The 15,836-nt window shown below is 45.3% G+C and overlaps 2 protein-coding genes and 1 long non-coding RNA gene across 22 annotated transcripts; 1 reads left to right on the top strand and 2 right to left on the bottom strand.

Annotated features, from left to right (window-relative positions):
- The first annotated feature begins 562 nt into the window (after positions 1-562).
- LOC123136448 (uncharacterized) lies at positions 563-2,853 on the top strand. Its single transcript, XR_006466932.1, has 3 exons — positions 563-1,026; positions 2,061-2,112; positions 2,194-2,853. It is a non-coding gene; the product is annotated as an uncharacterized lncRNA (long non-coding RNA).
- Positions 1,297-5,870, bottom strand: LOC123136446 (uncharacterized). 19 transcript variants are annotated; one of them, XM_044555813.1, is made up of 10 exons: positions 5,735-5,870; positions 5,580-5,677; positions 5,452-5,493; positions 5,166-5,234; positions 4,274-4,400; positions 4,086-4,189; positions 3,925-3,995; positions 3,221-3,320; positions 1,723-1,785; positions 1,297-1,627 (listed from the first exon to the last, which is right to left on the bottom strand). In XM_044555813.1, the coding sequence occupies exons 1-6, from the start codon at positions 5,809-5,811 to the stop codon at positions 4,165-4,167; spliced, it is 438 nt and encodes a 145-aa protein (XP_044411748.1). In that variant the 5' UTR covers positions 5,812-5,870; the 3' UTR covers positions 1,297-1,627; positions 1,723-1,785; positions 3,221-3,320; positions 3,925-3,995; positions 4,086-4,164. The 19 variants fall into 19 exon arrangements, 11 of the variants coding, with proteins under 11 accessions (XP_044411748.1, XP_044411749.1, XP_044411751.1 ...); XM_044555814.1 differs by having other exon boundaries at positions 4,094-4,189; XR_006466931.1 differs by lacking the exon at positions 1,723-1,785 and having other exon boundaries at positions 4,274-5,044; positions 5,452-5,507; positions 5,580-5,662; positions 5,735-5,853.
- Positions 5,870-15,182, bottom strand: LOC123136445 (pre-mRNA splicing factor SR-like 1). 2 transcript variants are annotated; one of them, XM_044555807.1, is made up of 5 exons: positions 14,815-15,181; positions 14,378-14,724; positions 13,973-14,053; positions 13,233-13,304; positions 5,870-7,174 (listed from the first exon to the last, which is right to left on the bottom strand). In XM_044555807.1, the coding sequence occupies exons 2-5, from the start codon at positions 14,711-14,713 to the stop codon at positions 6,635-6,637; spliced, it is 1,029 nt and encodes a 342-aa protein (XP_044411742.1). In that variant the 5' UTR covers positions 14,714-14,724; positions 14,815-15,181; the 3' UTR covers positions 5,870-6,634. The 2 variants fall into 2 exon arrangements, with proteins under 2 accessions (XP_044411742.1, XP_044411743.1); XM_044555808.1 differs by having other exon boundaries at positions 7,005-7,174; positions 13,238-13,304; positions 14,815-15,182.
- Positions 15,183-15,836: the final 654 nt, after the last annotated feature.

Genomic DNA, 15,836 nt, shown 5'->3' with positions numbered 1-15,836 from the left:
GGGTAGCTTCGACAGCGACCGCTCGGGCCCAGCCGACTTGGTCACCCTACCATGGTCGCCTAGTGGGTTCGCAACAGACTGCTTGTATGTGTGGATAGCGTTTCAGTGGAGGTAAGGATGAAAGAAAAGATGCGGTGCGCGGGCCCATGAAGACGCACGGTAGACGTTGAACGTGACGGATGTTAGGGAAAAATCGGTCAGTTGAGTACCAACTTTTCCCTTAGAAAATAGATATTTAGATATGATGTTCTTACACGGCGTTATAAGAAAGACATGAGATCAGTTCATGATAGCTTTTTTACATGAAAAAACGGTTATTTGCCACTTCCGATATTGGACTTCGCAGAACTACCACTCTCAAAATTGGCCTGGTAAAAATGCCATCTAGCTCCGTTGCATTTTGATTACCATGCCATTTTTTCTTTTTCCATTACTTTTTCTTTTTTCATTTCAATTTCCTGTCACCTGAAAGGACCAAAGTACCCTTACCTCTTTCTACCTTATCCAATGTGTTTGTGGTTATCCGATTGCTCTGTGGCTAGCTTGTTCTGGTCGCCATGGTTGCTCGCCGGCGTACGTCGCTGATGCCTGCGCGAGGTACCCTAACTCGCCGCCCTAGCTTCCCACGCCTGAGCGAGTAACTGCAGGTCGCCGCCGGTGCTCGCCCATGGCTGCGCGCGCCGCTGCAACTCACCCTCGTCACTGCAGCTCTCCGCCGGCGCTCGTCCATGTCTGCACGCGCCGGCGCAGCTCGCGCTCGCGTGGCGGATGCTTGCGCTCTGTGGGTGCTTGCCCTCGCCTTGCGGATGCTTGCGCGTGCCAGCACAGCTCATTGCGGGTGCTCGCCCAGGCCTGCGCGCGACAACACAGCTCGCCCTCCCCTGCGTACGTTGGCGCAGCTCGCTCCGCGACATGCTGGAGAAGTGGGTGGCGCTGAACATCAGCACCAGTGGCGTGATGGCAGCAGCAGCTGGAGGAGGAGATGGATGCGTGTGAAGTTCTGAAGATGTTGAATGCAAGCAACCTGTAAGTGATGTTTGCTGTAATCTTTACTTGATGTTGGATGCAATTTCGCAATTACATCAAGAATAGCATGTCATATTTAATTTCACGTCCAGAATCAACTGAGCAACAATACGACAAATAAATAATGCGGCAAATTTCAATCTATAAGCTACTTGCTGCAATATCTTCTTTTGCATTTATTGTAGCTTATTCAGAGACAAGAAATGGAATTGTGGCTAGAAAAAAGTATGTAGACCTCAAATTTTAGTACATTGGCAAGGGAGAGACATATAGACACTTCAACCATGATTGATAGATGAATATGAAATGAGTTCACTTGTCACAAAACAAAGTGTTGAGTTTACATAATAAGTTCACAGCTCAAAAATATATATGAGCTCACAGCCGAGAGAAATTGGAGAAATTGAGTTATAGAAGATCGGTGGCACGCGGCGTCAAGGAAATCGGCGGCGTCATGACGTCCAGGAGACGGGGGTGGCGTCCAGCGATTGACCCAAGAAGTCCAGGCAATCAGGGAATGTTCCAGCAAAGAAGGCAATGACTTTTCCATATCACCCATATCATGAATTTTTTGACTTCAAACTGTATGATATCATGGACTCTGCATAAGTTGATAAGACATGATAATTAACCGCAAAAAGCATGGGTATGGATAACACATTGAAAGTAATACCAGAGAGCAAATTTAACGCTTACAATAAAGCATGGGCACAGATAACTTATTGGTTCATCTGCCACTGCTTATTATCTACCAAGAAACTACAAATGAAATGTATAACTAAATTAGGAATAAGAACTCCATAAAACATTGGCTTTGGTCTGCAAACCATTAATCTGATTGGAGATGGAAACTAAACCAAGATCGGGTAAAGTTTGAACGTAAGATATAAGTACAGTCATTCGAGTAAATAATAGAGAGGTAACCACCAGATCATCTTCTATTCTAGAACTCTGTAAATCTGGGATTACAATATTTGGCAACAAAACTGACATCTTAGGTATTCTATTGACTAACATCACCCATCTGTTTGCAGAGAACACAACTTTTAGATACCTTTGAAGAGCAATAAGATATCGATATGTCAGGTTAAAATGCTATAAAACTAAATTTACCATGCTACAAAGTAAACTTGCCATGTTAGTTCACATAATGAATCCTTTGTGCAGGGAGTTCTAGCGACGCATTATACAAGGAGCTATGGCATGCTTGGGCTAGGCCGTTGATCACAGTGCCTCGCCAAGGTGAAAGGATTTACAACTTTCCGCATGTTTATATGGAACAGGTATGTCTCACCGCATTGGTGTTTGCTCTTCTTGATGCCCCATAACTAATGAATGAATTTTCTACTCAACACATGCAGTAGCTATTTGTGTCATGGGACACTGCTTTGTTCTTGTGTTAAAAATGACAATATGACTTTGTTTATGTGGAATAATCATCCAAGTATTTAAAGATCATCCACATCCACGTACATATTTAGAACCTGATAGGATCCTTGTGTGTGCGCGGCGTGTGCTTCTCTAGTGTGGTCATGTATTAGTTGACAAATGAATATCCATCAGAGGGTACCACCTTACATACAGTGCTTCCAGCCTTGTAGGCCTCACCAGAAGTCCCTTTGTTAAGCTTCACTGCGATGCCTAACTTACTACATTTGACAAACATCTTTGCTAACTGATAAAAGCAACAGCGTAAGTAAATAAAATCATTTTCACATGTTATGACAAACTGATTCTTCCAGCTGACCAAAAACCAAAGAAAACAGAGTACTAATACACAAAGAGACTGTATAATTGTTAAGGCTACTTTACGAACTAATTTGGGAATAGACTGAACATATCAGGAAATACACGAGTTGACTGAAGAAAAAAAACATCATCTACTAATACTATACTAAATGAACATTATCCATTCACATCTCCAGTATTGTACTATTATACATGATAGAGAATGACTAATAGTACTCATTCTTCTCTTAAAGACGTCAAGAAAATACAGTCAGTAGAAAAGGTAGAAGGATTTTGAGCACTAAACTCCAGTTATCAGTACACCTGACTATCTACATATCTCCAACCGGTTAATTTATGAATCATCACATTTACCTATAAGGGGGCATTTGTCTGTAAGATGTGATTTGCTTGCATGCATTTCATAGATAAATATGTGAATAAAAGTTAGGACTTGCTTACATACCTGGATATTGACATTCACATACAGAGACAATACATCTTCAAGACACAAGAATGTATAGTCACAAACTCACAATTCCATGGCAGCAAAAATCTTCAATAATCTGTGAACTCCATAAACAATGATATTATAGATCTCTTGTTTTATTGATATATTGGAATATAGAAGAAGGAGATGTACTCTACAAGAGAGAAGCAACCATCAACCGTGCTAATGTCACCTCTCCATACTACCATCGGTCCAAAGGCACTCAAGTAAAAATCAAAACACAAAAACGGCAAATGGCACTTGGAGTTTGGAGCCCGCTCATCTGATTTAGATAATCTGGGAAAGAGCAATGATTTTGCCCTCTTGTGGACTTAAAATAGAATTCGAAAAGTTCAGTGAACTGATGAATGGGTGCTTTAAGCTCATCCAACTTCCTTAGTTTTGAAAATGAACAAATCCCTCTCAAAACATAATTTAATACATCATATTTATGTAGACATTGCCAATTCAATTTTCTGGTACGCAATAGTTAAAAAATAGGAACTTCTAGTACAACATACATATACGCAGGAGTATATCAGTAAGCATGGTAGAGTTCATCTGCAACACAATAAATGTTCAAATACATGGAAGGCTGAAATTATCTTTATAGATTAATATAACCAAGGCATCAATCAGTACATGCATGAGATCTGTGTTGCTCGCTAGCAGGAACAAACCTTGTTGTATTCACAAGAGAAAAGATTCACCTTCCTTTGCTAGATTCCTCTTCTCATCTTATTTCTTGGATCTGCACACATCCATTTTAGAAAGTCCATATCTTAGCAAGCCAAAAATCAGAGTGGCGGGGCAAATGAATGGTAAAGAGAGAAGCACCTACTTCCTAACCTTGCATTCCAAATAACTACATAAATGATACCCTGGCCTTTTTTACACTTTTCCAAGCAGTAATTGCATTTTCACACTTTGTCGAGCAGATTCAGTCTATAACAAAACAAACAATAGATATGTGAGGTAAGTGTTGCTTGCGGGCAAGTAAATGGAAGGCAACCAGAACTGAACATATACCTGTTCTGGACTGGATGGCCGCTGCTTATTTCAAAGGTGTGGCTGGCCCTCTTTTGTCCGAGATAAAAATCAAGCAATGAAGAACCCATAAGCAAATTGTAGACTACCATAATCACATGGTCAGCAACTGAAACAGCCATAAATTACCATCCAGACCCTTAATTTTTGCAGCATACCTTTATATGTAAGAAATGTAGATATGGAAATGATCCAAAAAAGTAGACCCAAACAAAATTTGCCATAGAACTCGCTTTAGATTATTTAGTAATTACTAATGAAGTATATTAAAATGAGATATAACCAATTCATCTGTGGTAGAGTACATACTAACCTAAGTAAAGCAAACCCTGAAATCCTGGGTGCTGTAATAAAGCTAGTGGTCAATAACTGAAAGTAGCATGGGAGTATAGCATGCTCATAGACGTGCCATAATGATTTCCACACTCTCATGCACATCTACAATTTTAATGCACAATGGCTTTGGCTAACTGAATGGAACCTAGCTGCATTTGTTAAGCGACTTGACACTGATCTATGTCACCAAACTGCAACAGGAGTCTCCCGCAAATTGAATCCGCTGAAGAATAAACTCTGAATCCGCTGCTAATGCAGAAGCTAATTAAACAGCAGTGGCAAACTGCGTTTGAAAAGCAGTGCATGATTGAGGGGGAGGGTAGCTTCGCTGCGATAGCCACTCCCTCCTTATTACTGTATGCCCCCTCGGTAGTTTGATTCATGGCGTGCACCTCTTGGTTAGCACCTAATGGCCATCTGCAAGGCCGATGCAATGAGGCATCACTAAACAATAAAACACATATATAGGAATATGCAGACCTACAATCTGGCTCGAGCAAGGAAAATAAAAACCTACTAAAAGGGCCAAAACACTAACCTGAGAGGGTGAGGGATGACAAAAGCACACTCGTCATGAAGCATATCGGCATGGTGCATATTTGGTTTTCTGAAATAAAGCATTAGCAATTAACATTCTTTTTTCATCATACACGGCCAGAGATTAAAATCTCCTCCTTAAAGCATGTAAGCCAGTAATATAGCATGCAGAATATAGCATCACAAAATTTCTCCCCAAAAGAAACGCCTAATTTCACATGGCGGTAATTAAAACAACATCACAATGAAATAAGAGAATAAAGCTACAATCAAATTGATCCACAAACCTCTGTAGCTTGCATATACACCAATGGAAGGTAGCTGGCAATCTGAAATTACAAACCTAGCTAAAGTTAGTGAAAGCGCTAAACTTGAAAGGAAGCATGGGGGCAGCCGAGCAGTGATAGCACCATACCTCCATGTACCTCATCCTTTGTGGCCAATTGCAGATTACCAAGAAGCCATCGCTGCTCTTTGTGGCCTCCTTTGAAGGATAATCTGCAGACCACCGTACTGTATAATAAAAAAATCAGTGTGGGGATTAAATATTTTAGATCAAGGACGACTCACCTGGGCAGGGGAGAAGGGAAGTGGAGCGCCGCCAACCACAACACGCGAAGGCCGCCGAACTTGAACCGCCACCCCATCCTGCTCCATCAGCCTATTTCTTTGCCGGTCGCACGCCTTCCTCCGACGATGAGGGATTTCCGGCAACCATCGGATCCACCACTTCTGTCCATCTAATCCAGCAGAACCAGACCTAGGCCGACGAGGAGGAAGACCTGGCAGGTCGGGGCGCTGTCAGGGAAGGATGTCCTCTTCCTCTCGTCTCCTTATCCATACCACAGCGGTCTCAGCCGGTGACGTCTAGGTCGACGGCGGCGGCGGCGACAACGACGACTGAGGTAGGAGAATTCGGGGAGAGGAGAGGAGGAGGCGGCGGCGGCAGGAGAACGAGGAAGAGGAGAGGAGGCGGCTGCAGCTGCGGGCGGCTAGGTCACATGGCCTCTGACCAATGGTCGAGACCGCCACGCCGCTCTTATCCAGTTGGCAATCCCTCTCGTATGAGCTACCTGAGCACCCAAGCCACTTCACAGCAGGCCCAAATGCCAACCGGGACCATCGAAACAGCAGGGTAGAGCACGGTCTGCGTAGACCAGGGAAAACCCATCCCTTCACGTCGCTCCCACCCAACCACGAACTGCGGTCCACCAGCCAATCGCCCACCCAGCTCAAGAGAAACCCAGCCTCCGCTCAGTGGCCCCATAGACACTCGACCCCATCAGTCATAGAGCTACATAATTATTGGACGTGTGTGAATGCAACGAGCGGTTGGCCAATTGACAGCAGGGTAAAACTGCAAACAGTAAATGCATCGTGCGGTTGAAAATGCTGCGCGAACGCAATGCCGCTGGAACAGCGGGTAGTCTAGCAGGCTTTATATGTTAGATGGCGTTCGCCATACTCCCTTCATCTTCGCAAAATGAAGTGGGGCTGACGCTCCTGCTCCTGCTCAGGCTCGTGCTCGCCCCTGCTCCACCTCCTGCCCCTACTCCTGCTCCTGCTCCTGCTCCTGCCACTGCGGCCTCTCGAACGCCTGTTTCGACCAGGGTCCTTCCTTTCACGGTCAAGTCCCCAGTCCCTCCTTTCACGGCTCCTGCTTCTGCTCCTGCGGCGTCCACTCGAACAGCCATTTCGGTCAGAACCCCTACGTCTCTCATCATCCCTTTCAAGGTCTTTCTTGACTTGGGCTTGCCGACCTTGCTCCCTAACATTGTGCCTAGGACGATCATGCTCTGAATGGTTCCTCTCAGTATCATGACTACTCTCACAACTTTGACTTCGGTGCTTCCTCGGTGGAGATTTTGCATGACCACTTTCACTTCCTTGTACGGAAGAATACTGAATTATCCCTGACAGTTTTGTTGGGAGCCTCATCGTCTTAAGATCGGCCATGACCTCTTGCAAAACTCGGGTTGGCATTCGCGGAAGAGGACTGCCGAAGTAGCGCTGCAAAGAAACAGTAAATGATAACATAAATTAGTTCACCAAACATGTGAATGATATTTCTCAAATGAAGCTACCAGAATAATGACCTGGAAAAGAAATATTAGACGCAGAACTTGTCAAGGAACTTAGAATAATAACCGAGTATGATTGTCATGTTAATTTGTTCTGTTGAGTTTGGCATACTAGCGTCTAGGCTTGGACTGAGGTGTACTCAGTTATTGCTTACCCCAAAATTGGCAGAACATACTTTACAGTTAAAAATGGATATAAGAAAAAAGCAAGAATACAATGAGGATCATCTAAACCAAGCGTGCTTTCAACATGAGAATCTTGTGGCCATCAGGGACAACGGGAGTAAGAAAAGAAAGCCATCCAGGTACATATTTCACTCTCCATAAGCACCAGATATGAAAGAAATAATGAGTAATATTTGAGAAATCAACATGCTATGGAGGTCAGTCTACATCATTTATATCCTACCATATGGATTTATGCCAACAAATAAGGAGGGCTTAGATTGAAATTTTTATAGCCTTTAGTCATCACTCGCAGGCTATGTCAGGGGCGAGGCACTGCGCCCCAGACTTGGACCAGTTTGTGAAGAGAAAATTGTAGGGAGGGCATTCATTGGAAACTTTATAGACTACCCCCCACCCCCACTCCCTTCCAACACGCACTTTTTTTCTAGGTATGCAACTGAAGGCAGAAAAAGGAACACCTCTGATGACAACTGTAGGAACACAGAGATCTTGGTAAGAACAAACCTCAGAGCAGTTTCATCTTAAAATTAGAGGAAAAGCAATTATGAGAGGCTAGTGGAGAAATGGTTACTGTGATCTTCTCTATAATATGTGTGTGCTTCGTCACTTCGCGTCAATAGGGCATGTTTCAAGGTATCGGATAGTTCATATAACCAATATTAACCATTTAACGAAAATGAGTGCTATGCCTATACTGGTGTGGTTGTTTTGATCTTTTTGATAGATTCATGTCAAAAACGAATAGTGAACATAGTACTAAAAGCCCAATGAAATGAACATGAGTGAATATATAGTACAAAATAGCTGAAATTAGTAAGAAATTGTGGGCGGGAAATTAGGGAATTAGATATACTAAATAAACTGAAAGAACCATAAGTAATCTATGCTGGAAGCGAGCATCACATCAATAGCTGAATAAGAGCATCAAAACAATAAAAAAGATGTAGGCTAAAACCCATTCTAGTTTAGGCTATTATTTACCATCACTGAGGCGTAAGTATCGGACACAGAGAATTTATACTTGGATGCTATCAAATTAGGGATGCTATGATATGGTTCATGAAATGGAAGAACAATTACAGAGTGCAGTACATGAACAAAAGGGTGAAAAAGCAGCAGTGTACATCAAATAGGAAGACATGGTACCCAAATAAACACTGAATTCTGCAGTACTCGGTTTTCTTTTTACCTGATCTACTATTCACATGGATAACGCAAAGGTTAAGGAGAGACATACTTCTCTATAAAAGTAAACAGAAATAACTGCATAAATGCATTTTGAAAGTAAAAGAAAATCAAATGACACTGAACCCCCTACAGGCCAAATTGCTTAAAACAATAAGATTACAAATTAGTTTACACCATGCGCCACCCGGTTAAAGCATATCCAAGCTAAAGTTAACTAAGCGCAGCTCAACTTATGCATAGGTAGTACTCCAATTTCTCACAATGGTACTTTCTGTTCTCCTAATTTTACATGCTGAAAATATTGGATTGCCTTGCCGATAAATTGCACTTTCATGCTTATAGGTGAATGTGTGATCCCACCTACTTATGTAAGGGTCCACGTCAAATAAATATGTGCTATTAAGCATAAATTTTAGTAAGATAGTTTTTTCAATCGCCAAACATATCAAAATAGACATCATTGATTTCCTTTACTCTTACATACTCGGGACAGGAGAACATATGTGCACTTCAAATCTATATTGCATTTGCATAAGCTAAGTAGAAGCTCTGCACTGAATAATGCATCCACTGATATTCTTCATGCAATATATTTAACGAATTAGAGCCTGACATGTGAATGTGATAAAATGTGCATATATACGTCAAGGGGCATGTATCACATAATTAGTTACATAAATCCTTGTTGATTTGGAGGCAATTGTGGTGATGTCATACAGCAAGACCTTGCAATCTACAGATATGCCATGAAAATAAGAAAAAAAAACAAATAATTTATTCAGTGATATCATAGGCCATGACTTACTTTAAGAATTAGCAAAAAAAAAATCTGAAACTGTGCACATAGATCAGACAAATTTGGTCCCTTGTTGGCATCTTTGCTACCGCAAATATTTCTTCTATATATACTAATTTTTATATAAACTATGAACATAGTGAACTATTTGTAGCACTGGATCAACTCCTTTGTCATTGCACTATTATTACTTATTACGAAGCCTTTTATCCCAAAAAAAGTTGGGGTAGGCTAGATATGAAACCCTTTCACGAGGACTTCCCAGGAGGTCACCCATCCTAGTACTACTCTCGCCCAAATGGGTTTCATACCCAAAAGACTGGCTAGTTTTTACGTTGGCTCGCCAAGCCTATCACAACCCTTAGATATGAAACCCTTTCACGAGGACTTCCCAGGAGGTCACCCATCCTAGTACTACTCTCGCTCAAACGGGTTTCATACCTATGGGACTGGCTAGTTTTTACGTTGGCTCGCCAAGCCTATCACAACCCTCCTCCTTTACCCGGGCTTGGGACCGGCTATGCCTAGAAGACATAGGCGGAATTTCCTTTGTCATTGCACTATTCTAATTAATTTGGGCCTATGGATGGCCAAAGGAGAATATTCTGTTACCTTAAACTGAAAATAGTACACATGTTTCCAGATCTAAAAGTAATGAGAGTCTAGGACTTCTGTGATAATAATTCATAGAGAAATCACTCATAATATTTACAGTTTTCATCATATTTGATCAATGAACGGAGATATTCCTTTTTTATATCAAACAGAGATCTTCCTAACTTCACAAAGAGCAGCAAACACATACTTGTAATCCAAGGGATCTTAAGAAGCAAGTGAAAATATGCATACCAGGAAACTTAACAAATGAACATGGTTATTAAAATTCATAGTTTATCTTTACCTGGCTGATCAATTAACCTATGTATCTTTATCTGTTGGGGTGAGGACACGTCCATCACAATGAAGGCAAAACAAATCTGTGAACCAAAGAAAACTTAACTGGACGTATCTAGTGATAATGCAATGCATGGAGTTAGGAAGAGCTAGCCTTGATTATAAGGGTAAACTGGGGAGTTGGGGGCGCAGACACCAACAGGAAATGATCTAGCCCAGGCCGTCGTCTGGAAGAGGTTTGCTGTGCAGCATGATCCTAGGAGGAGAGGTGGACACAACAAAAATTGACCATGGGGCCACTCGAGACCAGGACAGAAGCAATGGCCGTGACTACCGTGAGAAATCAAGAAGCAGGAGGCACCTCTGCGGCTCCGCTTGTGTGCCCAACGTAGATATACACGTCTCTCTCGGAGGCGCCATAGAGGTGGCCATAGGGAGAAGAATCAACTTGAGTCATGATATTGAGTTTTGTTTTAGGCAAGCCGAGCAGTCGTGAGAGATTATAGGGGCTGGGGGCGTCCCACATCTTTAACTACATCAAACGACGAATAAAAAACAACTTGCCTCCAATTAGTAAATATAAGATGACTCCTAAGTGCTAATGTTTCATGCCAAGTGAGACAGATATCATCCATTATTGTATTAGCTATACTGTAAGAATTGAAGGACCACCACCAAACAAACAGCTCATCAAACAACAGAGTTCAACTGATTGAATCAACCAAAATAGTAGTACTACTCAATCTGGTACTACTTTTTTGCTATCTTGCATGGATAATAAAATCTCCAAACTATTGGACATGTTAACCCATTAACCCAAAATATCACAGGATCTTGACTAGGAATGAATGTGGGAGGCAACCAGTCAAGAGCTGTTTACTTGAACTTTGGCATCCTTAAAGCCAAAACAAAGTTCAAGAGCTTCCAGTTATAAGATACTCCCTCCGTTCCTAAATATAAGTCTTTTTAGACATTTCAAATGGACTACAACATACGGATGTATGTAGACATATTTTAGAGTGCAGATTCACTCATTTTGCTCCATATGTAGTCACTTGTTGAAATCTCTAGAAAGACCTATATTACCGAAAAAGGCTTTCGCCCCGCTTTATATATAAAGCATCGACCAACAACAACCCGGTACAAACGCACGCCACCACAACACACGCACACACCCGAGGCAAGATACATAAGCGCTGAGCGCAGCAACACCACCCCAAGCACTACAAGAGCAGCCGGGTCCTCGACCGTGAACACGCCACCGCGAAGAGATGAAGCCGCATATGACGAACCGTGGGCTCCAAGGCGGTGCCTTCAGGAAGGATACGACACCGGAGCGTCGCCACCGCCCGACCCGAGAGTCAGAGTTTCCCCTGGAGCAACACGACGGGCAATGATGGTCGCGGCGACGCCTTCAGGAAGGGAACGAGCTTCGCCGCCGCCGGTCCGTCCGAAGATAGAACAGGTTTTCACCCCGGCTAATACTCACCGCCACCGAACGCCACACCCCGGTGACCATGCCGCCCACACGACCATGGTCACAGGGCAGCACCCAGGCACGGGCTTTGCCCAAGAGCACCGTGACACCACCACCAGGGCCGCCGCCCCGGCATCCAAGACCTCGACGCCACCTCACCAGTTACCCAGCGCCACGCCACCTATAGAGACGGGTGGAAAGGCCCCACCTTTCGCACCCCTGAGCTGCCCCCAACCAGCCGCCATCGGCCCGTCCTGCTGCCGGGCGCGAGACTAGCGCGGTCCTGCTGCCGGGCACGAGACGGCCACGGTCCTGCTGCCGGGCGCGAGACGGGCGCGGTCCTGCTGCCGGGCGCGAGATGGGAGCGGTCCTGCTGCCGGGCGCGAGACGGGCAATGGACCACGGCTGGGAGAAGCTCCGTCCATCGACGGAAGTGGAGCGCGGGCGACGGGGAGAGGAATCGAAGGCCGCCGCACGCCGCCTACCGACGAACCGACGCCGAAACATGCCAGCCGCCGCCGCAGCCGACTTGCCAAGCTACCGTGGAACTCTCCACGGCCGGAGCAGCAGCCACACCAGGCCACTGCCCATCCCGCGCCGCCCGCCGGACTCCTGGCAATGAATCCGCCGGGCACGCAGCCACCAAATCGGCCAGCGCACCGGCCGCACCACCTGCGCCGCCGCACACACCACCACACCTGCGCCGCCACCTCCCCCAGCCAGGACGGCCAAGGCAGAGGGGGCCGCCCGCAGCCGCACCGCCCACGGCCCGCGCCGCCCGGAGGGCCAGATCCGGTCGAGGGCACCGCATCCCGCCCCCAAGCACGCCCCCCCATGCGACGCCCGTCACGCCGCCGCCACCGCACCAGCGCGCCGCCGCGCTGCCGCGCCCGCCGTCAAGCGGGGCACCCCGGCCCGCCGGCCTCGGCCCGCCCCGAGCCCGACGCGAGAGGGGACAGGAGCTCCCCGCCGCCGCCGGCGACGACCAGGCTTCGCCTGGCCGCGCCCTCTGGCGGCGGCGAGGGGAGAGGGGAAGAGGGAGGGGGGACCCGGCCGGCGGCGGCTAGGGTTTCCTCCCGGTCGCGCGCGGGGCGACTCGGGAGGGGAACCCTCTGTTTTCTTTTCAGTACTGTTTTATTTGAAGATATTTCACCGGGAACAGGAGAGGGAAAGACCTATATTTGGGAACGGAGGGAGTACTTACTACACCCTGGACCTCCTTTTTAAGACCAAACGTATACAAAGTGGCTCCTCTTAAAGCAACTCCCAAGATTGAAATTTCCACTAGGTATGACAAATCAACAGGTGAGATTAAACAAACAGTAACTGCATTTAGGTTCGGAAAAAGTATGCTAATCCTGTATGACCATAGAAAACTTAGCAGTTTTATGGTACAGTTATGCCAAACGGAAGAAATGGGACCATAATTTAAGAGATGAATACCTCACCCAGGAGGAGATCACGCACATAAACGCCCATAGTAGTCATTTGACCATTGGGTCCAGGCGAAAACTTCTGAAAAAGAACACAAAATAATATGGAGGTGAGCTATGGTACATTTAAAAAGAACTCAAAAAAGAGTAACCGTCTTATCACAAAGAATCATAAATGTTAAGAATATGCATGACAAGCTATTTCAACAGATTGATCCAGATGGCTGAGCATTAGGTTCATACATGTGCACATTGTTATGTATTCTGAGAACAACTAACAAGTGCAAAATAATCTCTACTAAAGGAATGGTGGATTCCAGAGAACTATCGTTCTGACCTTTCTGATCACACACTTCCATCAGTATCCATGATGGAAGACAATAGAATAACCGTATTTTGTGCCAGCTTTCATATGCAATATGTTTAGTAGTTAATTCTGGCTTGCATAAGCATTCTTCTTAACAATAGCATGTGCGTAACAAACATAGAAGATCTTTGTGTATATATTATACTCCCTCCGTTCCAAAATAGATGACTCAACTTTGTACTAACTTTAGTATAAAGTTAGGTCATCTATTTTGGAACGGAGGGAGTATATGTTAACACATCACTATACTGGAAACAACACTTGGCTTGAAAATTACTTGAATGTAAAATTATATCATCAAAAATAGAATTTGTCCTCTTGATACTTAACTTGTGGTCAAACAAATACAGATGAGGAAGGGACTAACACAGAATAAACAATACCTCGTCATCTCGAATGTAGGGCTCATACCAAGTCCATAAGGTATCTGGTTCCGCAACATACCGCAGGTATAAAAATCCAATCTGTAGTAAAAAATAGTTATTATTACCTGAGAGCTAGAATCAAAGATTTTATTATAACCAAAGTATTCCTGGTTCTGCATAAGCTAGTGCCATGCACAAAATGTTAGTGTTTTTGCTTTCGTGGAGATTTTATAACCTATATGGGATACATATGGACTGAAAATATATATTTTCATGTAATTCTATTTCATTACCAAAATAACTATGGTGTCACTTATATTCAATCCCAGTCTTCGGATACAACTAAATTAAGCACTAAAAAATAGACATCAGTAACACTCGTCACTTCCCGATCTTATCAAAGTAAGAAAATTGCTCACTTACAGCTCTGACATAAGGCGAGTGCGTGTTGTCAATTAGGTCCTTGATCTGCTTCGTGGTAAGTTTCATGGTGAAGGGCTTGTAAAGGAGGCAGAAGGCCTTGGAGGGGACAATGCGGACGGGTTTGGTGAGGGCAATGAAGGTATCGTGCCCAGGGACCCTCTTGTCGTTAATCATCCATGGCTCAACATGGTTGACTTGATTGTAAATCTCGTCTATGGCATTCTTGTGGACCTTAATCTTGTGAAACATTTTGATGTAATCAGATCTGAGGATTTCAAGGCATAGCCTCTTCTCTATGAGCAACTCGAAGGGCCGTTTAGACGACTTCATCTCCATTTACGTACCCACTGCAAACCAACATCACACAATTATCTCTAAGATTCATTTTTTTTTCTGGCATCAAAATCAAGACTTCCACGCTGGAACCGTAGGGTTACCTGTTTAGCTGTGTCAGTGAACAAAGCAGCGGAGCTAAGGTATGTGCGCGCCGGGAAGGCCACGGCGGCGCGGTGGAGTGGAGGCGGGGTCTCCCAGCGAACAGTTTGCGGGGGAAGGAGAGGCGAGGAAAGGGAAGGGGGGCGGCTGGCTGGGTGGGTTTTGCGGCGAGGGCAGCCCTATCCTGTGGGTCAACAGCCGGGAGACCTCCTATATGCCGCGGAGCTAAGGTATGTGCTCGCCGGGATGGCCACGGCGGCGGCAGCGGCGGCGCGGTGGAGTGGAGGCGGGGTCTCCCAGCGAACAGTTTGCGGGGGAAGGAGAGGCGAGGAGAAAGGGAAGAGGGGGCGGCTGGCGGGGTGGGTTTTGCGGCGAGGGCAGCCCTATCCTGTGTATAGCTGGCCAAACGGGCCGGCCCGGCCCGCGCTAAACGTGCCTGGCACGGGGAGCTCCTGCTCGGCGAGCCAGCCTTCCAGCGACGCACGCACTCGCAGCGTCAGCGAGACAGATTTTTTTTCGAGAAAAACGCAGCGACAGCGAGCCAGCGGCGAGCGCCAGGCCGCGCGGGCCAAGCTAGCGCCAGGCGGGCCGCGTGCCGTGCTTGGGCTCCGACCCCCCGCCCGTGGCCGGCATGGCACGGCCCGGCCTCGCGGGCCGGGCCGTCAAGCGGCGTTTCCTATTTGGCGCTGCAGCCGTCAGTTATAGCTCATTTTGCAAACTGGCGCCTGCAGCGCTGCGAGCTGGGCCGGGCCATATAACTTTTTCTGTTTTTCAAAAACAAAAAGAAGTGCGAACTGCGACTCGAACCAGCAACCACCTGCTACATTTAGCAATGCAATAACCACCCCGCCACCAAACCTGTCTACATTGATCTTTCCATTCTTTTCATCTTTCCTCTTTTTTTTTCCTTTCTTATTTTTTATTGTTCCTGGTTCACGTACTTTTTTGTTAAAATGGACAATTTTTTTAAAAAAAATTGTGAACTTATTTTCAAATTCAATGAACTTTTTTAAATTTGATGAAC

This window comes from Triticum aestivum, chromosome 6B (genome assembly GCF_018294505.1).
Source record: "Triticum aestivum cultivar Chinese Spring chromosome 6B, IWGSC CS RefSeq v2.1, whole genome shotgun sequence".
Classification (NCBI taxonomy): domain Eukaryota; kingdom Viridiplantae; phylum Streptophyta; class Magnoliopsida; order Poales; family Poaceae; genus Triticum; species Triticum aestivum.
The sequence above is the reverse complement of the archived record's forward strand: the minus strand, read 5'-3'. Positions and strand labels throughout refer to the sequence as shown.

Bases quoted from the DNA above. Each gene is read 5' to 3' on its own strand.
- LOC123136446 (XM_044555816.1), bottom strand. From the start codon at position 5,811: ATGGGGTGGCGGTTCAAGTTCGGCGGCCTTCGCGTGTTGTGGTTGGCG. The intron at 5,494-5,579 runs GTATGGTGCTAT...TTGTAATTTCAG, and splicing joins AAAGGATGAGGTACATGGAG to ATTGCCAGCTACCTTCCATT. The intron at 4,401-5,165 runs GTTAGTGTTTTG...TGGCTGTTTCAG, and splicing joins GTCATCCCTCACCCTCTCAG to TTGCTGACCATGTGATTATG.
- LOC123136445 (XM_044555807.1), bottom strand. From the start codon at position 14,713: ATGGAGATGAAGTCGTCTAAACGGCCCTTCGAGTTGCTCATAGAGAAG. The intron at 14,054-14,377 runs GTAAGTGAGCAA...TTTTTACTACAG, and splicing joins ACTCGCCTTATGTCAGAGCT to ATTGGATTTTTATACCTGCG. The intron at 7,175-13,232 runs GTATTCATCTCT...GTTTCTTTGCAG, and splicing joins GTGATCTCCTCCTGGGTGAG to CGCTACTTCGGCAGTCCTCT.